The sequence below is a fragment of the Perca flavescens genome, chromosome 3 (assembly GCF_004354835.1).
Source record: "Perca flavescens isolate YP-PL-M2 chromosome 3, PFLA_1.0, whole genome shotgun sequence".
NCBI lineage: Eukaryota > Metazoa > Chordata > Actinopteri > Perciformes > Percidae > Perca > Perca flavescens.
In genome coordinates, this window is record NC_041333.1 from 8,802,209 (window position 1) to 8,819,807 (window position 17,599).

At 40.2% G+C, this 17,599-nt stretch overlaps 1 protein-coding gene across 5 annotated transcripts in view; it reads right to left on the bottom strand.

Annotated features, from left to right (window-relative positions):
• Positions 1-8,931: 8,931 nt before the first annotated feature.
• LOC114552773 (kinase suppressor of Ras 1) overlaps positions 8,932-17,599 on the bottom strand; it is a 70,169-nt gene continuing 61,501 nt past the window's right edge. For 4 of the 5 annotated variants that reach the window (XM_028573820.1, XM_028573819.1, XM_028573823.1 and 1 more), the window contains 5 exons: positions 17,405-17,538; positions 16,821-16,952; positions 14,325-14,460; positions 11,923-12,056; positions 8,932-11,303 (listed from right to left, as the gene is read on the bottom strand). In XM_028573820.1, the coding sequence (XP_028429621.1) occupies positions 11,213-11,303; positions 11,923-12,056; positions 14,325-14,460; positions 16,821-16,952; positions 17,405-17,538 (627 nt within the window). In that variant the 3' untranslated portion in view covers positions 8,932-11,212. Of the gene's footprint in view, positions 12,057-14,324; positions 14,461-16,820; positions 16,953-17,404; positions 17,539-17,599 lie in introns of all 5 variants that reach the window. The other variant, XM_028573821.1, reaches the window with a different exon arrangement.

The following is a 17,599-nucleotide window of genomic DNA, read 5'->3' on the forward strand; positions in this document are numbered from 1 at the left end:
AGTCAGAGGACCACTGGAGAATTGGGAAAACAGGTCCTCTCCGAGCTCTGCAGGGCTTGTCAAATGATGCTGATTTCTTTGATGTAAATAAACCTTTATAATAAGAAACAGTGTCGGCGGATTCCTTTCCACACAGCAACGCAGCATCGCTACCAATTACACCACACCATTAACATTGATTAACAGGGCAAAACTCTTATACGTTGATTATAGCGCCCACTAATGGCCCATCTTTGCCAAATTCAGTACAAATCCTCAGAGTGGCATTTCGAACGAGCAACGCATCTACAGTTCTATATATTTGGAGTCATCAAGTGCAAAAACAAACCATTTGAACATTATAACTCATAAAGGACGAACTATTAACATTTCTTACACACAGTGTATCAATCTTGGTTTTAACAGTATGGATTAATTTCACAAAGACCCGAACAACTCTGGACTTCTAGGGTGGATGCAAAACCTTCTGTAAGGGCTAGGAAGACAAAAAGAACACCAGCAGAAAGTGGCAACTGTTACCTGTTAGCTGCAAAAGACCCTACATTTTGACTATTTATAATTCTGAAGTTATAAAGTTATGAATCAGAAGTGCCGTTTGGGGTTGTATACAACATGCTCGACCTCAGAAGGGGTTAAAAGGCCCAAAGTGATATATGTTGACTATAGCGCCCTCTAATGGCTGATCTTCACCAAATTTGGTACAGAGCCTCAAAACGGCATGCCGAACGAGGATAAAAAGTTTCGTGTTGATTGCTTTCACTGTGGCAGAGATATTACAATTGCAAATTTCCCATTTAAATGCATTGAGTTCTTGGTCAAAACAAATAAACGTTGCTTATAGCGCCACCTAAAGGCCGATCTTAGCCAAAATTGGTACAGAGCATTGTAGTGGAATGGTGAACAAGGATCTCAAGTTATTTGCTGATAACATTTAATTTGGCCGAGATATGATATGATATGTGTGTGGTAGCTAGCTAGTAAAATTTGTTTGGTCGTCAAATGTGCATACTTTAACTTAGCAAAATTATTTCCATAACTTTTGGTCAGCTCTATCTGGAGATGATATCTACAAGGTTTCGTGCAGATTGGTCTCACAGCCTAGGACGAGTTCGAAAAGGTTGGTTTTGCGCATTGTGCAATATTGCGAAAAAACTTTTAAGCAGAAATGGGTGTGGCCTATATGACGTGATTCAGTTGGATGCAGGGAAGACGTGCAATAGAGAATTTTCAATGTGCCATGTGTAATGTGGGAGCTAAAGACAAAAGTCCATTATAGCGCCACCTAGTGCTCCACATGTGTTATTTTTGGTAGGTGTGGTCCATAGCCCATTGTCCATCTACCCTGTAAATTTAAAGTTGTTCACATTAGTGTAAGTGGTGTATCTAGACTTCGGTCCCCTTGGGTCCCATAGGCCACGCCCACTTTGATCCGTCAGTACCCCATTCTAGGGTTGGCCTCAGGATTGGCCCCAGATGGTACCCATCAAATTTTTTATAAAACAGATGAGCCGTTCATGAGATATAAACTTTTTGTAGTTGTAGCGCCCCCTAGTGACCAATTTTCGGAAAACGCATGGGGGACCTCAAGAGTGTCATGGCAAAGAAGAATCTAAAGTTTGGCGTTGATAGCATTTATTCTGGCAGAGATATGGCAAAGTTGGTGTTTTCATAGTTAGCTACACAAATTAGTTTGTCCGTTATATGCGCAATGTTTATCGTACAAAAAGTCTTTCCATAACTTTTTGTCAGGTCAGTCTGGAGATGCTACGTTCCAAGTTTCGTGCAGATCGGTTGCACGGTCTAGGAGGAGTTCGAAAAAGAAGGTTTTTGATAAGTCGCAATTTTTCATGCATAAAACTATAGGCGGAAATGGGCGTGGCCTATATCACGTGATTCAGCTGGATCCAGGGAACACGAAGCAGTAAGGTTTTTGAATGTCGGGTGTACGGTGTGGGAGTTATGGGGCCAAACGCGTTTCTTCTGCTATAGCGCCACCTAGTGGTGCAAGTGGGTAAATTTTTTCGCCTGAGGTCCTTGCGGAGTTTTGGACCAGTTCTGAAAATGGCAACCCCCCACTATGTACGGTTTAGGCTGCAGTCGGAGTTTTAGGCGGAGAAGAATAATAATAAGTAAGAAAAAAAAATCAGTAGAAAAACAACGCTCCGTTGGAGATGTGAACCGTGTTGCCTTACAACACGCGGTTCCCTTGCCCCCTCAGGCTTGGACCCCTAATGACTGTATGAACGATGACAGTGAAACTATGAGTAGCTTGTGTGTGGGTGATCTAAAGTAACGTTTCAATGGTATTTCACAATGAATTAGTTTTTTGATCCAATGATTGTGCAAGTGCAAGATTTCTTTAACGATATGAATGCACAATGCAATGTTTTGAACATTAGACAGCCTGTATTGCAAGAAATGACCGTTGTGAGTTTTGTGTCTAGAGTTTAGAAAAATGAGATCAAGGTTCTGAAATTAGTAGCAAAGTGATTGTAAAAAACTGTAAATATTGTAGTACAAAATAGGTGATACGTGTTTCATTATGGTGTTACATGTAAATACATCCCTGTAAAAGTACTGCAGTAGTAGAGAGAATACTACAGACACAGTGGAATCATTGAACAAAATCTGAAATGTATCAATGAAAAACAATACAGGACGATCAAAACATAGGTTTATTTGAATCAAAGCAAAATAATTAGCTAGGAAATAGAAAAGAAAAGACTGTAGTACTGTTACTGTAAACATCAAATGCCGTGTTCCTCAACTTGCTTGTACTGTAAAAACAAACAAAGGACTGATTACTGTATTCTACATCTTCATCAACTCTGTCTTGTGGATTTGGCCACAGGTTCTCATCTACATCACAATGGATGTTTTCATTAGCCAAACATCTTGGAAAAAACTTTCGGGCATGGCAAACAATGTGGTACGAGTGTATATATATATATAGACACTATATATATAGACACAGCACTTTACAGTATATATAAAGTATATATAAAGTATATATCTCAATCAATCAACGAAAAAAGAAATTCAAAACAAATCATCAGTAACGAGTTCCAAGGGCTTGCATCCATACAGTGCAGTACTGTCAATAAATAGTCTGAAAAGGTGGTACATGGGACCATAGAAACAGTGTCTAATACAGTAAACAGTAGTACATTACAGTAGTACATTACATTACATACATTACAGTAAAGAATGATGATGAAATATTACATCTATAGATAATTTAGTTTAATTGGTTCATGCTCCATGCTATGGTGACAATGAATCTCGTTATCTTGAAACTTTCATGATCTAAACATGGAATATTGTTTGTCTGTTTCCATACAACTATGCATTAAGATGGAACAGGTACTTATCATTTAGAGCAGTTGTAACAATTGATAGTAAGATGATTGTAATGAAATGAATAGACAATCATCTGAAATGTAATGTGTAAATTGCCTTTTGAAATAGTAGTACTTTGATGTTAAGTTGTGTCATATTGAACAGGTGATCTTTGTTAAATGAACAAATTATTTTGGTTTATGTGTATTGTATCCAAGCAATTGAAAGAAGGATCAACATGGTCAACAGACCTCATTTACATGATTTATACCTAATTTCTATGTAAAATGAGAAAATACGATTGGTTGTTTTGGATTATAACAGACTGGTATATTCAATTCACTTTTATTTATACTATCAAATCATAACAAGAGTTATCTCAGGACACTTTACAGATAGAGTAGGTCTAGACCACACTCTATAATTTACAAAGACCCAACCACTTTGTGTGTGTGTGTTTCTGTCTGTCTGTGTCTTTCTGTCTGTCTGTCTGTGTGTGTGTGTGTGTGTGTGTGTGTGTGTGTGTGTGTGTGTGTGTGTGTGTGTGTGTGTGTGTGTGCATGCACATACTTGTAAATATATCTTCTGTAAAGCTCAATAGTGCCTTATTGCACTACCAGGTCAAAATTTTCCCGGGCTTTAACTACTATAAAATTGAATAAAACACCCAAAATGTTATGAAAGTTGTGAATATTAATTTACTTGCGAAGAGCACTGGAAGGGAACAATGCATGTTATTTTTGGTTAATTTGGTTGAAAGAAACACAAATTTGAAAACACGACACATTTAACCCAAAGACAACACAAGTGTTAGATGCCTTTTTACTGGCTGGTGTAAGATTAGAGTAACTAGTCAATAACGGCCACACATAGGCTAATAATATATGAATGCCGATTTTGTGTGTTTTTTAAATTATTATTTAATAATTAAATACTTTATGTAAGCCTAAATAGCTAACTTTAGCCTAATCTGACAAGCTACAGGCAAACAATGTATTCATAAAGTGCCTCGTTCTTCTGGCAAACATTTAAAAATTATTATAATCCTATTTCTATTTTAAAACAATATCCATTCTTACTCCCTTTGTGGCTATTAATGAATGTTGCTCAATTAAATACTTTATATAACCCTAAATAATTAACTGTAGCTTAATCTGACAAGCTACAGGCAAAAGCTAAAGTACAATGTTCTTCTGGCAGTTATTACATCTCTCATACTTTGACACGTTAATGTTATCCAAACAGCACATCGCCAGGTGTTTGTTTGTGTTATCTGCAGGACAACCAACGGGAAAAGACACGGATAATGTGTTGTTTTTTATACATAGGCCTATTTATGAATGATTTGAAACATATTATGTCTGTGTATGTTTCTTGGCAGAGGCATTTGTCCACAATAAACAGTTTATTATCATTGAAATATGTTCAGTAAACCAAAGTCGCCTCCATCAAACGTCAGTTGTCAACAACGCGAATTGGGGAACTCGGGTATCAAAATCCAGCCCGAGATTCCCACCTCTGATTCCCACAGGACGTTACGTGAATGGTGACGTCTTCACTCGGAAAAACGTTTTTCCGATGTCCATGAACGCACGGTTAGACCATTGACATATATATAAGACAGCGTGATAAGGGCATCCGCCCACCCAGCCGGCACGCCGTTATAGTTAAACGCCGTTACTCCCAACACTGGTTAATTCATTCCCTGAGGAGATATGGGCGAGGATACATGAGAGCAGCCTTCCTGGAAGCCGGGCAGCCATCTGAAGGAGTTGCTAACTCCGCCCAAACAGCTGACGACTTCATGTGACGCATCAGAGGAAAGGACGTCTCATCCCTCTAAAACACAGTTGCTCGTTTCCTCTGTCCTTCGATGAGTTCAAGGCTTCGAGGAGGCAATTTAAGTGCTATGTCACGTACCCTTAGTCTCTGTGTGCTTCCTTTGTCTGGTGTTGGTTCGTCATCTATTGTCAAGTGTTTCCTACTTGTTCCCTATGGCAAGCCTTTTTAACATTTAACTATTGCAAGCCTTTTTAACATTTAACAGCTAGACTGGATATGTGTTGCAGATATCTGTAATTCAGTTTTGCCTAGTCAAAACTGAATTACAGATATCTGTCGTTTCAACTAGTCACAATTACGTTACAGATATCTTGAATGACAATTCCAATTATCCAAAATGTAATTATGACTAGTCAGAAAGACGACGTTGATATCTACAATGTTAATTCTGGATAGTCAAACTTAGCTTTTAAATGTTAAAAATGCTCGTCATAGTTCCCCGTGTATTTGTTCAGTTATGTTGGATGTGTTGGATTTTTCTTGCCACATTTGGAGTTCTGTTATAATTTTGGATTGTCTACCTCAGTTTAGTTTTTTGCACTTCAGGATTATCGTACACCTGGATTTTCGCGGTTGAAATAAATTCTACACTTGCATCTGCCCTGCAGTGTCGTGCATTTGGGTCCAGAATTAAAAAAATGTCCTGCTTCAGCACTCGGCCAGCCTTGACAGAGAAGGGAGGTGGCAGGGTGTGTGTGTGTGTGTGTGTGTGTGTGTGTGTGTGTGTATGCAATGTATGTAATGTATGTATGTAGTACAGGCCAAAAGTTTGGACACACCTTCTCATTCAATGTGTTTCTTTATTTTCATGACTATTTACATTGTAGATTCTCACTGAAAGCATCAAAACTATGAATGAACACATGGAATTATGTACTTGACAAAAAAATCTGTTCTCTCAATGAGCTTCATGAGGTAGTCACCTGAAATGGTTTTCACTTCACAGGTGTGCTTTGTCAGGGTTAATTAGTGGAAGTTTTTCCCTTTATTAATAAAAAAGCAAAGGGTGGCTACTTTGAGGAATCTAAAATATAAGACATGTTTTCAGTTATTTCACACTTTTTAGTACATAATTCCATGTGTTCATTCATAGTTTTGATGCCTTCAGTGAGAATCTACAATGTAAATAGTCGTGAAAATAAAGAAACACATTGAATGAGAAGGTGTGTCCAAACTTTTGGCCTGTACTGTGTGTATAGATAGATAGATAGATAGATAGATAGATAGATAGATAGATAAAAATAAGTATTTGAACACCCTGCTATTTTGCAAGTTCTCCCACTTGGAAATCATGGAGGGGTCTGAAATTGTCATCGTAGGTGCATGTCCACTGTGAGAGACATAGTCTAAAAAAAAAATCCAGAAATCACAATATATGATTTTTTAACTATTTATTTGTATGATACAGCTGCAAATAAGCATTTGAACACCTGTCTATCAGCTAGAATTCTGACCCTCAAAGACCTGTTAGTCTGCCTTTAAAATGTCCACCTCCACTCCATTTATTATCCTAAATTAGATGCACCTGTTTGAGGTTGTTAGCTGCATAAAGACACCTGTCCACCCCATACAATCAGTAAGAATCCAACTACTAACAAGGCCAAGACCAAAGAGCTGTCTAAAGACACTAGAGACAAAATTGTACACCTCCACAAGGCTGGAAAGGGCTACGGGGAAATTGCCAAGCAGCTTGGTGAAAAAAGGTCCACTGTTGGAGCAATCATTAGAAAATGGAAGAAGCTAAACGTGACTGTCAATCTCCCTCGGACTGGGGCTCCATGCAAGATCTCACCTCGTGGGGTCTCAATGATCCTAAGAAAGGTGAGAAATCAGCCCAGAACTACATGGGAGGAGCTGGTCAATGACCTGAAAAGAGCTGGGACCACCGTTTCCAAGGTTACTGTTGGTAATACACTAAGACGTCATGGTTTGAAATCCTGCATGGCACGGAAGGTTCCCCTGCTTAAACCAGCACATGTCCAGGCCCGTCTTAAGTTTGCCAATGACCATTTGGATGATCCAGAGGAGTCATGGGAGAAAGTCATGTTGTCAGATGAGACCAAAATAGAACTTTTTGGTCATAATTCCACTAACCGTGTTTGGAGGAAGAAGAATGATGAGTACCATCCCAAGAACACTATCCCTACTGTGAAGCATGGGGGTGGTAGCATCATGCTTTGGGGGTGTTTTTCTGCACATGGGACAGGGCGACTGCACTGTATTAAGGAGAGGATGACCGGGGCCATTTATTGCGAGATTTTGGGGAACAACCTCCTTCCCTCAGTTAGAGCATTGAAGATGGGTCGAGGCTGGGTCTTCCAACATGACAATGAGCCGAAGCACACAGCCAGGATAACCAAGGAGTGGCTCTGTAAGAAGCATATCAAGGTTCTGGCGTAAGGTTGCAGCTGTATCATACAAATAAATAGTTTAAAAAATCATACATTGTGATTTCTGGATTTTTTTTTTTTTTAGATTATGTCTCTCTCACAGTGGACATGCACCTACAATGACAATTTCAGACCCCTCCATGATTTCTAAGTGGGAGAACTTGCAAAATAGCAGGGTGTTTAAATACTTATTTTCCTCACTGTGTATATATATATATATATATATATATATTCCTGTTTGCACGCAGGTTTCCTGTCAAACAAATTTATTGAGTTGAGATATATCAGAATAGGTTTACATGGTTTAATTTTCATATATTTGTTGTACTGCACATTGCTGCAGCTCCTCTTTTCACCCTGTGTGTTGAGCTCTCTGTTTTAGCTACAGAGTGAGGCATCGCACTTCTGTTCCATCTTTGTTGGGAGTGGCACATGCGCAGTAGCTAGTTAAGGACTACTAGCCAGTCAAAAGCAGAGTATGAGGGCGTGCCACGCTAGCAGCTAGGCGAGCATTATAACGTGTGTTACAAAGTACCGCACGTTTGTCACAGAAGTAAAGGCTGGACTACAATAGAGCTTGTACTGCACATTGAGCTGGTATTATCATGATCTTCTGATACATAACACAGAGGGAGTATTAATATACAGGAGCAATATTACAAAAAGGAACACACTGGGTCACCGGAGATCAGTTTTAATATCTTCAATTGTTCAGACCACAAGTTTACAACGTATCAACACATCATGTACAAAAATACTCGACAGATTAAACCTCAACCCTAAAAAAACAACAAAAAACACCAATCTGTTTACACAGTGTCTAAAAATCTATATACAAATGTGACTGAAGTACCAATTAAAATGCTCCAAATTAAAAACCCTTGTACAAACACTATATTAAATATAACCTCCAGCACTGTACGTATATACATATATGTATAAGATCATAGTCATGATCATGCTGGTGAAGCCCATTACATTCACAGAGCGTACATTGTACTCCTGCCTGAGGAAAACCACACACACACACACACACACACACACACACAGAGAGACACACACACACAGAGACACATACCTTTGGCAATATCACAAGTTTCTTTCTAGCATTATTTCCAGTATTGTCCTCAGCTCATTGTTCTCTGCCAGGAGTCAAAATAAGGCTGCCCTAGTCTCGCTTTGCCAGACCCTCCTCCAAAGCGTGCTGAAGGAACGTCTGGCTACTCCACATAGCATTCAGGGATGGTTTCTTTAAACCAATCACAATCGTCATGGGCGGCGCTAAACTACGCACTGAACCGCTGCAAAATAGTCGTGCAACAGAAAACTCAGACTGGACAGATAGTCTAGCTAGCTGTCTGGGTTTACCCTGCAGAGATCTGAGGAGCAGTTAACCATAGTCCTCAGAAATCCACAGAATTTAAAATTCCAACGCAAAGAAAGCGGGGGGAAACGTAAAATACATGCATCCGGCGGAATTTCCTGCAGCACCGGAGCAATCCCGGAAGTGGAAAGCGAAGGATATAGACCAAAGCTGGCCCAACATACAGCCATTTAGGGACTAAAGGGCTGTCCCATGCATCATGTCAAGTATTTTAGCAGGACAGCGTAAGGCAGTGTCACAGGGGGTCAATGTGTCTCATCTAGCTTAGATCATGGCAATCAAAATACAATAAATATTCATATTTTTGGGGAGTACACTTTTCAAAGGGTCAGTACACCCATATTACCATTACACATATTTTGTCATTACCTTTCCATGCAGATATTGGTTTTTATTTGTCCGGGTTTGGAGATCCACCACAGTATAAAGGAGGTGACTGGCACTTTTGTGATGCTCACGACATTGAACAAACCAAGTCTAAGACATGCTGGAAGCGCCATGAGGCTGTACTTTTTTTTTTTTTACTAAATGCTAATTACAGGATGCTACATGCTCACACTGACGTTTGCTAACATGCTATTGTTTAGCTAGTATGCTGCATGTTCACCATCTTAGTTTAGTGTGTTAGCATGCTGACATTAGCTGATAGGCACAGAGTACAGGAGAGGCTGATGGGAATTTCATTAGTTCTGCAGGTATCTGGACATAAAGCAAATTAATGAAGAAACTGGATTTTGCAGATGCAAAAAATCAAACGATCACCAAAGTTATTACAATTCATCGTGAATTGAATGTCATGGCAATCCATATAAAAGTTGTTGAGATATTTGAGTCTGAAGCACAGTGTTGGACTGAGCGCACAGCATTGTCATTCCTGGAGCTACGCTGCTAGTGAGGCTAATAAACACTGTCACATCTCAGACACACATACAGTATCTCAAAACCCGGGGATAATAAAACTAATCTGCACGGATAGAGTGCTGGCAACAATTGAATTACTGTTATTTAACCTCCAATAATTAGTCGTAGCCTAGTAACAGCTGAAACCAGCAGGATACATCAATGCCCACTGCCATGATCACGCATCTGTGTGTGTTTACCTTTAAGACCTGATCACCCATCTGCGTCATTTTGAGCGGTGTCATCTTTTTCAAGGCACATTGCCAATTATATGTACTGTGATTGGCTGAAATATTCTTGGGGTGAGTGACAGAGATCCATAGGGATTTTGTTATGATTTCTTAGACGCTTTTATCCAAAGTTCGATCCAAATAATACAAGAAACAAAATTAACATAAATGAATATGTAATTGTTATGTAAAAAAGAAGTAACCCTCTGTTTTGTTTTGGGTTTTTTTCTATAACTTTTTATCAGTGATGTTCACTTGTCACTTTGGTACCTCAAAAGTATGAAATAATGAAATAAAAAAGGATCTGTACTGATTTTCAAAATATTCTTGATATTTTTGTTGTTTATAGATTTTTTTTTCAAATGCATTAGAAGATTATGGCCAAGCAAGTCAGTCAAGTTGAAAGCCAAAGAAGTAAGCTCTCAAATTCTTTTGATTCCATGTTTTTATCTGCTATAGAGCCTGAGAAATTAAGATTTTAGTAGGCTTTGACAAATTTTGACAAATATTTCTGGAAAACCTTAGGTTTTGGGAGGGGGTTACAGAAAAGTACTTAGGCAAAAAAAGCCTTTTTTAGCAGGCGTTTTACGCCTAAATGGGTTAAGAATTGGTATGCATTACTCCCGGGTTGAGACCCAGGTTGTATCTGAGTTTTTATGACCAGGGATCAGCCCGTGTCGACTGGCTTGGTTTGAATTGACAAAAGAAGGGTTGAACAATGGTCAGATAACCCTGGTCATTGGTGTGAGAGAGATATATGACTGATGTGTGCTACAATATTTCTTACATTTTAAGAGAAGTAGCGCACGGGTGCCTCGGCTCTATTCCCTCGGCTCATGACCCTCCCCTTCCTGTTACCAAGTCGTCTGTCACACACAGTGTTTGCTGACGGTCCAGAAGCTCTGTCTACATAACTTTAGATCTGCTCACATGTGGGCAGAATTAAGACAACAAGAATGCTAAATCAATTCAGACACAGATCACATTTTAACTCCAGGTGAAGATAAGTCGGATATGCCGCTCCAGATCAGAACTCTTCTTTTAAGCGATATTGTCAATATTTGCTCAAGCCAATATTAAGAGTCAAATCCAAATAAAGCTTGAGTTTTACAAAGCACATTTGCCTCTCAGCTGCTGTATTTGTACATGTACGGGCAGTGTGCGTGTAGACCCTGATGGCAGTGATCTCTCAGGCAGTGATGATGATGATCCCACGGCCTTCGAACCAGGAGAAGAACGGAGTGAAATAAAGGAGTGGTGGAAAACAAGTGTGCACATGAAACGGACAGGGAAAAAGAGGCATGGACAGAGGGGGAAAATGGGATGGAAGGGAGACCGTGGAGATCAGCCGCAACAGGAACAGGCAGAGGCGGGTCGGTCGGCACCCAGAGGAGAGGAAATCACAGAGAGAGGAGAAAGAAAGAAAGGTAAAACTGGGAAACACAAGAGAGGATATAAGTGCTGACTGTGAGAAACACTATGAAAGTGTGTGGAGAAATCCATCGGCAGAGCAACGTGTGAGTCTTACTAGAGCTTTCCTCAAAATACAAAATAGCAGTCACATTAGAAAAGGTAATTTATATTAGTTGATAATCAGCAGGACAGCTTCATAATATTCACATTTCTTTACAAATATGCTATTCACAACATTTTTCATTTGATTGATGGTGTATTGGCTCCTTTGGCTCCATCTCATCTCTTCTTATATGACATGGAAATGTAGACGTTTATGACTTAAACAAACTGATGCAGACTCTCTTTGAATGTTGGTGTAAATGGTGTTGTAGGCCGCTCCACCCGGCATCATGAATAAAGCTCCTCTTTCTATGATACGTACTCAGTGTTCTTCCCAAAATGTCCGGGGTGAGACAGCCTGCGGTTCAGTTTGGGGAGCCTCTCCAGCATGCTTGCCAGCTGGGTGAAAGTGGGCCTGTTGTCAGCCTCTGAGGACCAGCAGGCAGACAGGATCTCCTGTTGGGATGGAAGTGGGAGGATTAATACAACAGTAGTCAAGCATTGTCAGACCTTCCTCCGCAGCGCTGCAAAGGAGGGTCTGGCTAGTCCACACAGCATTCCTGGATGGGACAAAAACGTGCTCTGGTTTATCTGCGTTTCTTTAAAACAATCACAATAGTCTTGGGCGGTGCTAAGACAAACAGTGCCGTTGCAAAATAGTCTCAGGAAGGAACTTGTTTTGGTGGAACGTGTACGTTCAAAGGTTGTTTTAGTAGTGCAACAGAAAACTCAGATTGGACACAAAGTTTAGAACGCCAACACAAAGAAAGAGGAAGGTGACAGACATCCGGCCGAAAAGAGGGACATCCGGCGGAATTTCCGGCGGCAACGGAGAAATCCCAGAAGTGGAAGGTCGTGGATATAGACTAATACAACTGTGGTTTCCACTGACCCAAATGTTGGTCATCCGCTAGCTTACAAGTCAACTGTGACTGTTTGCATCCCCAGCATCCACTGTGACTCTGATGTAAATGATAAATCCAATGCAAAACTACGTAAAGCTGTAGTTCCTCTCATGATGCTCCACAACAACTAACTACGTTTATATGCACATAATATTCAGTTTTTTGTCCTTATTCCGAAAAAAGACAAACACACTGGACGCGTAAGTGCCGCAAATTGCCGTGACGCAGAGACATTTTCCTTTCTGCGCCCATGTTATCCAATCATACAGGAAAGCCACAGCGCAACAGGATACTTTACAAATAAAACTAATTTCAAAATAAAACACCCAGGTTTATGGTGATTTTGGCTTTCATGACTTCTCAGCTGTGTCTACAGCGAGACAGGCGATCAGGCACAGGGAGAGACACACACAAACACACACACACACACACACACACACACACACACACAGTTGTAATTGTAGAGATTAAGTTCCTAAGAGAAACAAGATTGTCCCTGTAGATAGGATGCAAACCAGTCAAGTCCTGAGCCTGAAAGTCTGACCTACTTCTCAAGCTTTTCTATTGTAAGATGTTATGGTCAGTGTATCAAACGCTGCGCACAAATCTAAAAACATCAAGATAGGCAAGGCACTAAGTGATACACCCATTAGAGCTGCAAAGATGAATCAATTATCTATTATTAACGATTAGTTGTCACTTAAGTCTATATCCACGACGTTCCACTTCCGGGATTGCTTCGTTGCCGCCGGAAAACACAGTCACATCTCAGACACACATACAGTATCTCAAAACCCTGGGATAATAAAACTAATCTGCACGGATAGTGCAAATTAGTTGCTGGCAACAATTGAATTACTGTTATTTAACCTCCAATAATTAGGAGGAGTGGTAGCCTAGTAACAGCTGAAACCAGCAGGATACATCAATGCCCACTGCCATACAGACAGATATTAAGAATTGGTATGCATTGCTCCCGGGTTGAGGCCCAGGTTGTATCTGAGTTGTTATGACCAGGGATCAGCCCGTGTTGACTGGCTTGGTTTGAATTGACAAAAGAAGGGTTGAACAATGGTCAGGTAACCCTGGTCATTGGTGTGAAAGAGGTATACGACTGATGTGTGCTACAATATTTCTTACATTTTAAGTTATTATTAGCCTACTTGGACAGAGTGCAGAGAAGTAGCGCACGGGCGCCTTGATGTCCCTCATTTCCGACCGGATGTTCGTCACCTTCCTCTTTCCTTGTGCTGCCGTTCTAAACTCCGGTGGATTCTTGAGGACTCCTCAGATCTCTGCAGGGTAAATCCAGACAGATAGCTAGACTATCTGTCCAATCTGAGTTTTCTCTCGCACGACTAAAACAACTTTTGAACATGTTCCACCAAAACAAGTTCCTTCCTGAGGCTATTTTGCAGAGGCACCGTGGCTCCGTCCGGCGCTTAACTATTTTGATAATTGATTAATCGGTTTGAGGTTTATGAAAAAAAAGTTCTCCGATTGCAGCTCGTTAAATGTGAATATTTTCTAGTTTCTTCACTCCTCTGTGACAGTAATATCTTTTGAGTTGTGGACAAAACGAGACATTTGAGGATGTCATCTAGGGCTTTGGGAACACTGATCCACATATTTCACCATTTTCTGACATTTTATAGACCAAACAACTAATCCATTCATCCAGAATATAATCCGCAGATTAATCGACAGTGAAAATAATCCTTAGATGCAGCCTTAAAACCCACATCCAGGTTGAATCCCTCCCTTCCTGTATGGGTGTTGCCGTAGCCATGGTGTTCTAGGATCTCCGTAACAGACTCACCGTGACCTCCTTGCCCAGGTTGGTGTCTGCCAGCACCTTCTTGATGCCCTTGCTGCTGCCCACCAGCCAGATCTTGGCTTCCACAGGCTGTTTGGTGATTGGCCAGTCTCCCACCTGCAGCTCATACAGGATTGTGCTGAAAAGTACACAACACAAAGATAAGATAAGGAAACTGCCTCATATGCTACTGCTTTATGTTCCATCTCTGTCCACGTCAGGGGAGTCTCAGCAAATATGCTAAGCGGTGTAGGAAGGTCATGGAAAAAGAGTTTTCAAAAAAGAATTGAACATTAGGGATATGCCACTGTTTGTTGAAATAGGGCTTATCTAGGTCTCCCCTAGCTGTAGATAGGTGGGCCAACGCATTTTTTGTGCATGCATTGTTTTAGTCCGGTGCAATACCGGCAGCGCCGCCGCTAGTTAGCTTAGCGTAGTGAATGGAATCCTATGTTGCCGGTTAGCATGTTGTGAGTAAAAGTGAGCCAACAAAAGACAAAAAAAGAACCTAATTACTTGCCTCTGAGACAAAAAATGCATTGGCCCACTTATCTACAGCCAGGGGAGACCGTGATAAGCCCTATTTCAACAAACGGTGGCGTATTCCTTTAAGTATAGGGCAGGGTATTGTTTAAAAATATTCAGTACCAGTAACAGTACCAGTACCGTGACTTCGATACCGGTTGCTGAATGACACTTTTTTCGATACCAATTTTATAAAACAAAAAGAAATGACAGCATTACACATTACGGCACAAATCTTTTTATTTATCTACTACGTGAGCCCCGTCTCTGTGTAACATAGTTTTTCCTGCTTGCCTCTGCGACATGTAACCGTAGACAGCCAATCAGCAGCATTATTAGATTAGATTTTCTGACTTCTAGGACTCAATATACAAACACAGAAGCACAGAACACAGAGATGTTGAAGTGATATATTGCAACGGTTTTATGTAATTAATAACAGGGAAGACCACAGAGGAAAAAGTAACAAAGTCTCACCAAATCAATTTTTCCCCAGAGTTCTCCCCCAGAACACAAAGAACACAGCGATTATATACTTGATCTTAGAACACGAAGTCCTATGCTCATTGGAAGGCAGCCAAATGAACACTCCTACAAACCAATGAAAAGCTTTCTTAACAATTTCAGTAGCCAATGACAGCTCCTAAAAGTCAAGTTTAGCTTCTTCCTCAGACATTCTGACTACTTCTGTGACAGGCTGTCAAACTTCTACTCCGTTAACACACAGAATTTTTAAATAGCTTTCAAGACTGCTGCGAAATGATTAAGAAACCCCTAAAGGAACATAGTTTCCTTTCACAGAAGCATGCTGCATGCTTATTGGTTCACTGACGCTGATGAGATTTACTAGGCAATTCGGTCGGTGCCTAAAAAGTATTGAATTTGGTACTCAACCCGAGTACAGTAAGGGCATGTTGTGAGCTGAACTTGTAAGGTTACACAAAATCACCTGGGGCACTAGCTTTTAGCAGTAAACCTAGATCTGACTTTGAGCGATTCAAATGTCACAAAGCACATGTTCAGGAACACTGCTTTAAAGGGTAATTTTATTTTGTTTTTTCAACCTGGACCCTATTTTCCTATGTTTTTGTGTATAAGTGACTGATGGGAACAACAATCTTTGAAATTGGTCCAGTATTAAGCGTGAACGCTGTCACCGGCAGCCACAGACCGGACTGCAAATCGTCAGTTTAGTCCAGAGATTATTATTCTTAGTGTCTGACAACATTATGGAAAGGATCCATACCTTTTACAAACCTCTTTAAGACATTTCTGTTTAACCTGAAACAGCTCTGAGGTTGCTAGCGCTAAACCCACCAGACTCCACTTAAAAAAACAATAGCTTAAGCGTGTATAGAGCCAACATATTTTCACATGTAAATCAGTAAACTATGTGTTTATTTCAACCAAAACTAGAGTTGTGATGGTTGGGAAAGTGGAAAGACGACCCAAAATATATTTCCTTAGTTTTATTTTGTTTCTTTCGACTTTGAATGAAGTGTACTTTACGATACTAAAATGACGGATTATTTACGTCTGGTAGGTTTAGCAAAAGCAATTTTGCGGATGTTTTTATGTTTAAAAAAAGGATCTTACTCTTTAACAGAAAGGTCGACCTCCTTAGAAATCCTTTCCATAATGTTGTCAGACACTTAGAATATTAATCTGAGCCTGTCAGTGGCAAAACAGCACTTTAGTGAATATAAATACAAGCTGGACAATTGCCCTATTAACTTACATTGTAGCTTGTTTCGCCACTGCCGACTGCAGCGATCTCACTTAATACTAGACCAATGTCAAAGATTATTGTTCCCATCAGTCACTTAGACACAAAAACATAGGAAAATAGGGTAGTTACCCTTTACATCTTTGTTAAAAAGTGTAGTTTCAGTGCCACCTTTACTTTAGAATATAGATACATTGGGTGTCTGTTGATTAACCTGAGCTGGCTGTTTAAGTGGAATCAATCATTACCCGAATGCATAAACGTCAGCAGCTTTGGAGAAAGGCAGCTGGTCCTCATCAACCTCCGGGCTCATTTGTCGAACGATCTCTGGAGCCAGGTAGTAGATCCAGCCCTGAGGTATCCGCAACACGTTCTGTCTTCTAAACACACACACACACACGCACACACACACAGTATATATACAATACTAATACAAAAAATGAACCTGGTTTAGCACAGATTAGGGCTGCACAATTGAAGGCAATTTTATCGAAAGTTTTGCAAAAGCGCAATATTTGTCAAAGGCAAAACGTGTCAAACCATTCTGAATGAAGTATTGTGGTGCTGCAGAGACGCCCTGGCCTACAAATCCTATCCTACAGACTAAAGAAAAAATCTTTGTTTGTTTAATAAAAAAAGTTTCATATTTTTCAATGAAAATGAGAATAACGATGCCAAAATGATCATTCCCTCCAAATAGCCTGAATTATATCGCAATATCAGTCACTATAATCGCAATTCGATATTTTCCTCATATTGTGCAGCCCTGGCGGAGATCCAGATCATTCAGACAGAGAGATGTAGATCAGAGGATCATTTCGTTCTCTCTTACCTGCCTTCTTGTACCACTCCAGACATCCCAAACAGGCCAAAGTCTGTAATCACCACCTTGTTTGTGTCATAGAACACGTTCTTAGACTTCAGGTCCTTGTGAATGATGCCTTTGGCATGCAGATAACCCATTCCCTGTAAAAGAGTGGAGGACAGGTGGAGGGCAGGATTTATTTAATATCTGTGTAAACGTGGA